Source organism: Lytechinus pictus, chromosome 7 (genome assembly GCF_037042905.1).
Source record: "Lytechinus pictus isolate F3 Inbred chromosome 7, Lp3.0, whole genome shotgun sequence".
Classification (NCBI taxonomy): Eukaryota; Metazoa; Echinodermata; class Echinoidea; order Temnopleuroida; family Toxopneustidae; genus Lytechinus; species Lytechinus pictus.
Window position 1 is genome coordinate 6,547,644 of NC_087251.1, and position 9,963 is coordinate 6,557,606.

Here is a 9,963-nt window from a genome sequence, read left to right on the forward strand (position 1 = left end):
TAACAAAGAATAGCTTTAGGGGAAAAGTACATAACATGCTTTTGTGGAATGCTTCTAAAGCCATAACAGGTAGCCAGTTGTTTATATGTTCTATTGAACGGGTACATGTAGTCTTTTTCCAATACAAAAGAGTTCCAGTTGGTCATTTTCATGAAAACGCCCCTTTTCCATCTTGTAGTACAATAATCAAGTTATAACACATAACTTCATTATTTGTAAAATGATTTCATTTTCTTATTTTGAAAACTGAAGTCAAGAATTTGGTTCTAAAAATACAATCGGGATTCATAAAAAATTCCTTGATAAACTAGTAGGTAACATTTACCTGAACCAATACAGGCCTACAATACAGATTTAAAAAATAAAATGTATCTGTTTAATTTGACACATTTCTAAAATGATTTTTTTGATAAAAAGTATAAGAAATTATCATGGGAGATCTCTTCTATTTGTATACTACTGAGACTAGACCCCAGACTACTCTTTGGTTATTTATAATTGGATAGAAGGGGGATGGGGCACTATTGTGACATCATCACTATGGTATGTGCTATTGATTGACAGATCTTTGTTAAGGTTTGTTGGTCATTAAGTACATTCCTTTTAAGCATGGCTCCATTCACACTCTAATGATAAACCAAGGAAAGAGAAAAAAATAAAAAGAATGAATAACAACAAAATAAAACTAATCTCATAATTAGAAAGGTTAAATGTCAAATAAAGTTTTGGTTTGTCTTCAAAAACGATTTTCTGAATTTTCTTGTTTTGAGTTTGTCAGTAGAAAGACAAAGGCAAAACTAAGATTCTGATCTTGTTTTTCCTCATCAAATTCAAAGCATGCAGGGTAGGCCTAGATTAGAAATTAGTGCTTTTCTAAATACTAGAATCACACTTCCCAATTGAAAAACCGATAAGAGACATCTTTGCCTACAAATTCATGTATTATAAATTACTCTGAGATTGCACACCTGAAAGGTAGGGGCCCTAGTCTAGTGCTAATACACAAGTTTAGGTCATCAGTGGTTGTTACATTGTACCCATTCTCCAGAAATCATGGGTGGAATTTCTACTGAAATTTCTACTTATTTCTACTTAAACTCATGCTTTTAAATTAAAACAGATAAATTGACATAATTATAATTTTAGCACAATATCCATTAGAGCTTATGAAATAATAATAAAGTTCAGATATATGGCAATGATCACAAAAATAATTCTAACAAAATAGGAAGCTTAGCATTACAGTGATGACATGATGACCATTCTCTTTCCTTCAAAGACTTTTTCAAATAATTGTTCAGTGAGACAACTTGGTTTTTGCTCTTTATTTCTGAGTCTGGAGCCCACAATGTATAAAGCAATGAGAAGTATTGGATCTATATCTACTTAAACATGATTGTGAATTATGATTACATAAATATTGCTCATACTAGATTGATTATAGTGCTTCGTTCGACTTCTGGAAATACTTAATTAACTTTACCTAACTCCAATACAGCTCACAATTCTACTTTCCTTCCGTTATGATTTTTACTTTCCCTTTTTCATCAAGTCACTTACTTTTCCCTCTCTGACAAATATCTACCGTCTCTCATTATACCATCTTCATTCATTCCCAGACCAATCCTGGTAAATGCAGGTAATCACTCCTCTCTGCCAATCCAATTTTCAGCCTTTCTTTGCTAGCTTGGGCAATCACTCTTCTTTAAACTATTACTCAATGCGCTTAATTTTAACTTGCTTAGCTGGGAAATTTAAATTTAGCATCAACAACACAAAGACATAACTATTCAACAGTCCTCTCCTGTAAACCCCCTAATTTCACCCATACACAAATATGTGCCCAATTTCAGTAATCCATTCACATCTTACAATCTTGATGAAAGAAAAGCTCAAACTTTATTAACTTCCATAGATCGCTCACAATCTTACTATTTAAAATTGTCATTTATAGTGATAGGTTGTTTGCAAACATAATCAATACACCAGAATAATATGGAGTGCCAATGGATAATCACAGTGATGGATTATAACATGACACATAGGGGGATACATGTCAAAAGTAAAAAAATATATATATATTTAATGTTCAGCATTGATGGAGTCCTCTATAGGCCACATTTAAAAATGAAGAGACATGTGGGTATTAGATTTATCAAATCATTTATTTGCATTTTATCCTGCCTCCAATTTAAAGAATATGATATATCTCATCAAACTTACATCATTAGAGTCAGACTTCCATCCCTTTGGCGCATACTTTGAAATCTTAGTCTTCAGATCTAAAAATTCATATTCTCCATTTTCTGTGAAATAAACAAACAATCAAAGGGAATTTATATTTCTCACAATTCTATCAAACTACAACCAAAGTCAAATGTAGATTATATCAAGTATAAAATGTCTTCTCTTCTCAAATGATTTTCAGGGCCTTATTCAATATATTATCAATAAATTATCGTTGTCTAAATATGACAATTATGATATCTCTGTCAAAAGAATTCAAACATGACGTTTATTCAATTTCACATCACTGAGACAATTTGAGACAAGTCAGCATATTCTGATAAGACTTTTTTTTAAATTCAAGCCTGACAACTATTCATGATGTACTATTTTTAAACATATGGTGGTATTATTGAATCATGACTGTATATTTGTGTAGTGTATCTGACACTCTAATTGCTTGATATTGTGTACAAACCTAAAATGAATTGCTGTTCCCAGGTAGCATCCCGTATAGCATCATATGCATGATTGTAATGTAAATTTAAAAAAAAATATGGATAGTGTTACTATCTGACTGTAACAAACAATACTAACATAAATCAAGAAAAAAATCATACTCAAATCAATATTGCAAATCTGAGATCTATTATAAATTTGAAGCTACCGTAAATGCAGGACAAGGTCTTTAGTCAAATAAATTAGACATGTATTAAAGAAGAGTAAAGAAATTCCACGTACCTCGTAAAATTGTCAATCCAAATAGGTGAGCTTCCTTTATTGACAGCATAAAGCACACTTGGTCATACAAATCTTGCACTTTGGCCTTTCCCTGTAAAGAAAAAGAACATAAAGCCAACTCAATTGTCAATCTCAAGGGCTCAATGGATACAGTCATTTCAACGAACATGATAATTAACAAGTTTCATAATACTATGAAAATCAACGGTTGTTGGTTTTTAGGGGTTGAAATTTGGAGTGGAAAATGGATAGATAGTAGCTTTTTGGCATTTGCCAATGCAAATAATCATATTTGAAAATAAGGACTGCTTGACACTTGTAATCATATATTTTATTTATTGCCCACACATGTGTAAAAATTAATGTACATATATATCATATCAAGAGTGCATACCCTCAATATTATTGCTGTTTTTTTTTCTTCAAATTTAACGACTAAACAACCCCAAGACATTTAATTTCCTGCATGTGAATGGAAATGCAATAATAAACTTGCCAATATCCTGCCTGGAAGCTGATCACAAAACACTATGAACATGTTTATGAAAATAAAGGTTTAGTGGAAGATTTTTTTTATATAAAGCCCTACGATGTACATATATCTTTTTACAAGAGAGTTTTTGTCAGTGTCTGAAGTTTCCAGATTTTCAGCAAAATAAACATGTGATTTGAATAGCTTAAACACATTGGAGGCATAGGCCTAAACCTATTATACACTTTGGCCAAAGAGATCAGGGAATATACATTGCAGCCTCTATATGGTACATTTAGCATTAAAGACAGAACATGTCATCACACATTTCAAATCTACATAGGAATGCAAAAATGATGTAAATTTTTTTAAAAACTTTTATTTTAATTCCTACACATCCAAACACAATTCAACAAGTGACCAGATTACTGCATTTATGACATGTTGATACCTCAAGCCAGCCAATGAACTTGGTGTAGCCCACACTTTGTAATCCTCAACGATTCCAGGTGATTCCTGCTGTGATTGTAATGGCCGAAAATTGATCAGAATGTAGGTCTCCTCAGGAAAAAATTGAAGTACTTGTCACAGCAAAAAAATATACACTACACAGGACTCTAATGTCTATTTCCTCTTTCCAATCTAATTAGGATCGAGCTCCAGTTATTCTTTCACTATTTTTCATCTCTTGATATTTTGCCGTGAACTGCATTGATCTTTCCATTAGAAATAAACGATGGAATGCTGCCTAAATTGCCAATCTCGTTAAAAAGAATTGATATTCAAGATCTGAAAATCAATCGAACTTTTATGATAGGACATGATTTCTCAGTGGAATAATTTTTCATGATAGTCTATTCTATTTGCCAGATTTTTTCTTACTTCTCAGAAGAAAAGAAAAGAAAAATTAAAGAAAAAATATATTACATCATATGTAACATGGAATTGTGCTTTATGAATGCAAATATGCACTATTTTCCTTCAGCTAATCTCCTTTTATTCAATGTCCATGCTTTTCAGACTGTCCTACAGGTATATTTAGAATGCAGGAATGCTGGATTATAACTATAAATCCTTCCTAGGCATATTCTGAAAATCCCCCCTCACAATAAATAAAAGTCTCTTTTTTATTTGCAATGGGCGCTCTCTGGAATAACTAGTTAATCCGATGGCAGCGAACATTGCACAATCCATCAATAAAGCCATGGCATTTCAGCTTTTACTTTTCCCAAGAGGCAAGACGACCATAATTGTTTTATTAAGATGTTATGCCAAATACTACATCCACAAATTCACTGACCTAATTCCCTACTTTCTTCCCCGTGAATCTGGATTAGTCTTATGCTCTGATCTCAAGATTCAACTGTAGTTCACAACAATCAACTATGACAGAAAATTCCTATTTACCAATAACTTTGACGGCCACGACCTTAAACCCTCCCAAAAGAAAGTAAATGTCTAAATCACAAAGTATCTTTGATAGGACTGTAAAAAAATATGAAAAGAACATAAATTGTTTCATAAATAAATAGGCCACTCACACGAAATCACACAAAATTACAACAAATATAATAGAGTAAGGAATAGGCCCCTTTCTTTCCATTCCCTGTGGGGGATAACCTGGAATGTGAGGGAGAATCTTCCAATATTAGGGGGTCAAATATTTGCTCCTCATGCCAGAAATCTAGATGGATTTATGATGGGGTCAACCAATTTTGATACCTTGGTGAAAAAAAATGTACATAAGTAGGCCTACATGCAGAGAGAAAGCAAATAGTTACTCCTCTTTGGAGAAAGTAGAGTAGACATACCTTGAAGGGAATCTATGGTAAAAGGAAAGTGAAAATACATATCAAGAAAAATAATATGTAATTTGGTATGAAGCTTCACGTGTAGGCCTATGTATAGTTTATACCCTACATGAAGGTTTCTTTTGCAGTTCATTCAGTAGCTTCATGACACAGCATAATGATTACATGAACCATGCATGGCTTAAAGTTATATCAATCACAAGCTGTATGCGATTTAAAGGGATACTCTGGGCTGAAGATATTTATATCAAAACAAATAGAGAAAAATTCACAGAGCAAAATGCTGAAAATTTCATAGAAAAACCTAATTTCATATAATAAAATACAGAAGAACAAGTGGGGATATCATATGACATCATCAGTTTGCTCATTGAATATTCATGAAGACATGCATAGAACTGTTTCACCAGAATAATGCAAATCTTTAAAATTCAATAACTTTGTTATTTGTTATCCGATTTTGATCAAATTTTCAGTATTTTGCTCTGTGAATTTTACTCTAATAATTGAGATATGAATATCTTCAGCCTGGAGTATCCCTTTAACTATAAACATTATAATTTCATACAGGAAATAAATCTCACAAGGTGTTTTCAATATGGCCTGAATCACCTGATGACCTGATCACAAAAAAAAATGGTCATCTACTGATCAGAAAATGAGAAAATACTGAGCATTTAGCAGCTTGATAAAAAGCAAAGTAGGTGTATAAGTTTGCAACATGATAACATCTGCAAAAGAAACTTTACGCCTACTTTTCAAATTGGCATAACTGTCACATGAATTTCTCTCAGGTCGATGGGATTTGTACAGTGTGAGATTTCGGGCAAGACAAATGTGCATCATTTGTACAGGCATGCAAGAGTCATGTGGATAACCATGCTATCTTGTTCAGGTGTGTGAGAGTTACATATTTGTAGGCCTACATGTATGTTCCAATATTTGTACAGATCTTAATTTTCATTTTTCAGGGCAATGGTCACCTTTCTAGAGGACACATCTCATTATATTATGAATCAAAATGTAAAATTTGAAAAAGGACAGGACCTAGAAAAAACATATCAATTGCCAATGATTGAGGTCAATCAATAGGGCATCCGAGGGCATGATCTGCAGAAAGTAAGCCCTGTTCATATTCTCTTGTGTCAGCTCCTGGGCCAGAGATGCTCAGAGACTCTGTAGACATTTCTATTATGGTGCGATCAGGAACTATTTTAAGAATTGAATAATTGAGATGTGTATTCGATATCTCATATCATACAAATGAAATAGTGAGCAACCATCACAAATTTTTTTTGTTGGGTAGACTTGACCTACATGTACAAGGAGCTTCTTGACAAGCTGCAGATCTGCAATTCAAGGGTATCCTACTATCCTTTATGGCCTAAATGAATAAATCAGCTACATCAACCTCATGAAAATTATACTACAAAAATAAGTGCGAACTGGGCTGCATGAGATGGCATTCTTGGATCCCTTTGCCTTGTATGATGGATACCTTAACAGATTTAACACCATCTGCTCTTCATTTATTTCTTTTGATCTGTGGTCATTCTCGCTTGACCTTGCTGCATACCAAAAAACAGTAACATGCGTGTTTGAACTTTTTTGACAGTGTAGGAAATATGATTGATAGACAGAATTCTCTTGGCATACTTTTGCTGATTTCATGCAGCAGGCCTACACAATTACTTCCAAGCTTTCTATTAAAGACATGAAGGAATTTTTTAACTACAATGTAGGCCTCAATGTTAGGGTGGTTTTTGAAAAAGCAGAATGTTTGTGAGATTACAGATCAAAGGACATAATTTCAGTTTTTATTTTATGATGTTACTTGCCAGGTGCTCCCCAATGTGTATCATAAATTCTACAAATTTTCATTTTTACAATAGAAATAATATTATTTTCACGGAAGTATGAAAGGCCTATATGTAGGCCTACAGGACATACCTATTTGGCAGAGTAGCTTACAAAAACTAAGAGTTCTAAGTCTCTCAAAACTCTAATGTCTGTAATGAATTGCTATGTTTGAACTCTCATTTATCTGCTTTTGTTTCAGGGCCCTCGGAACAATTTTTACAAGGGGTGCTGAAAAAAAGGGTTTCTCTAAAAAATGAGGTCATTTTGGTGCCCAAAATAATTTTACAAGAAAAAAAAGGGTTCCACTACAAAATGGTTATTTTGGTCCCAAGCTTCCCAGGGTCACGTTTCATTTAAACCAACCTAACTTATGACACAAAAAGAAAAATACCAGACTATTATAGTATTAATATTGCATTTCTTTTTTTCTCTTCGATGGAAACTCACCAGGACGCAAAAAATATTATGTTTCACCCTGATCTCTGGGAGAATTAAATACAATTTGGTTTTAACATGGGAAAGGTTTTTAGAACTACTAGATGCAGGATACAGAAATTCTGACAGAGATCACTAAAGGCACCCACCTCCACATTGAGTTGTAATTCTCCATCCCAGAGCTTGACACAAACACACTTCTGGGTACTAGCAGCATGGTGAAGTCCTCTGATGCTTCCTATAGCAGCCACTCCAGATGCCATGCCCCCAGAGCCCCCTCCCCAGATGGGCATGACTAGGCATAGGAGACCCCCAGCCTCCCAGCCCTCAACCCTTCAAAGGAGAATCAGTGTTCTTGTCTGGTCCTGCACTATGGGGAAAGTAAGCGTGGCCCTTGATCCCCTCAGATCCTATCCTGACAGGTTGGTGCAAGATGGCAAACACTCTTTCAGTTATGATCAGATTTAGGAAAGTGAAAGAATCGTGGTGCATTCAAGGATCTGGTGGTTACTGGTTCATCTCAGCTCAATCTAAAATAAAATATTAGAAAAAAAAAAGAATTTATATAATTAAAGCAAGTCCTATGGCTATGCCTTGCATTTCAATAAATTTCAACCACTGATATTGTAGAAATGATCTGATACATGTAGGTAGACTTACAATAGAAATCCTGGGCATACATGCATATCACAATTTCTTTTTAAAATAAAATGGAATATCATCAAGACACCATATAAAGTGATGCCTAAGGAAAGAAATAATTTATGGGCACTGTCATCAGTACCAAACATTGCCTCAGAGTTTTGTTATGAATAGATGAGCAATCAGAATTAAAAATAGCAAAAACCTGACCACACATACACATTGTTTTTTCTTTATATCAAAATTCTTCTTTAGAGATACCGCACTAACTCTAGGGGTTTAAAAATAGTATTCTTTCATCTTAAAAATAGCCTGAATGGCAAAATTCAAGAACAAATTTAGGCACCACCCAGTCTGCGGAAACCACAATCAATAGGAACTCCTTTGTTCATGCTCTATTCAAGCAACTGACTTTTGCATTGTCTAGGCATGGTCTAGGGGAGGGGGCAATTCTAAGCGCTGACCTCTATGAACTGATATAAATTTTAATCTCTTCCTCATTTCATGTTTGATTTTTAAGGTACGTGTACATTCCATGTAATTGTAGGTCAATCAAGGGCAAGTGAGTCATTACCAAGTGAATTATGTCTCTTGATCATCTTCATACATTTGAGCATGAAGCCTATGACCAGGTTATAGACCTGCTAGACAAGCTTGTTCATCAATAATTTGGCTGAAAATGGTTCTCAAGCACATCAAATTTGTGTTTAAAAAAAAAACAGTAGGCCTACATGTACATCAATGAATGTATTGAGGATATTATGATAACATGTATGTGATACGTTTTTTTCAAGAAAACCTGTTGACACAGAAACATAACTGCCATAGGGTGAATTTCTCTGGAGTTCTTCTTATATTTACCAATGACTTGAAAGATAAATAGAATTGAGTGATATGATCTACACTGAAGAGAATAGATGTCCTAAATCAATGTCGTCCACCTGGAAAACTTTGCACATCTATAAAGAATTATAATATAGAAATTTCACTGTCACTTGATGAACACTACAAACCTGAACATATTTCATCTACATATTTTAATTTTAAATTTCTAATTGTGAAATGATTATCCTATTCACCCTGAAGTGCACAATTATTATGATCCCTGGTTTATGGAAGCAAAAATTGAACAGATTTCCATTAAATGATGGTCATAATGATTACAAATGTATCTATATAGGAATACTGTTCTGGATATGGAATAATTTGAGGAATGAATCTTAAATCTTCAGGGAATTCTGGTGCATACGTGTATTACAGCCAACTTTAAAACTTAACTGAAAATATTCATGTAACAAATGATTACCATTGATTCCTGGGGATTTCTATCCATTTTATAAATATCTTTCTCCTTCTTAGTATTAGGCCCCTACATATGTTATGAAAATTGCAGGGACACCTTGAAGTTTAGAGTCAACAGAACATAAGGTTATCTGATTTTCATTAATATTTTCCATCCATACATTAATTTTGACAAATTTTCCAGAATACATTGGACCTGATCAAAATAATTTGCAAAACCTTGCAATTTTTTTTATATTTCATGCTTTTGCTTTTTGATTATTTTGTAACATGAAATAGTGAAATGCAATGTATTGCCCTACTGTTCAAAATTTCCTATCCCCTTTACAGTGAAGAAAAATAAACGGCAAATAAATAACTCCATACCCCAGTCACGACATGTGCATTTGATGAAGATTTTCTTTTAAATCTAGGTAGAGATACTGTTTTGGATGAGTGGGGATCCTTATAGAGATTACAAAGAATTTGTGAGTT

The 9,963-nt window shown here is 33.6% G+C and overlaps 1 protein-coding gene across 1 annotated transcript; it reads right to left on the minus strand.

Annotated features, from left to right (window-relative positions):
- Positions 1–241: 241 nt before the first annotated feature.
- LOC129266065 (FERM domain-containing protein 1-like) lies at positions 242–8,080 on the minus strand. Its single transcript, XM_064101408.1, has 3 exons — positions 7,695–8,080; positions 2,968–3,058; positions 242–2,306 (listed from the first exon to the last, which is right to left on the minus strand). The coding sequence occupies exons 1-3, from the start codon at positions 7,836–7,838 to the stop codon at positions 2,176–2,178; spliced, it is 366 nt and encodes a 121-aa protein (XP_063957478.1). The 5' UTR covers positions 7,839–8,080; the 3' UTR covers positions 242–2,175.
- Positions 8,081–9,963: the final 1,883 nt, after the last annotated feature.

What these genes read in the sequence shown, in the direction of transcription:
- LOC129266065 (XM_064101408.1), bottom strand. Translation starts at nt 7,838, where the DNA reads ATGCCCATCTGGGGAGGGGGCTCTGGGGGCATGGCATCTGGAGTGGCT. An exon ending in AATTACAACTCAATGTGGAG is followed by an intron (nt 3,059 to 7,694) that starts GTGGGTGCCTTT and finishes TTTTCTTTACAG; the next exon opens with GGAAAGGCCAAAGTGCAAGA. An exon ending in TGGATTGACAATTTTACGAG is followed by an intron (nt 2,307 to 2,967) that starts GTACGTGGAATT and finishes TTTATTTCACAG; the next exon opens with AAAATGGAGAATATGAATTT.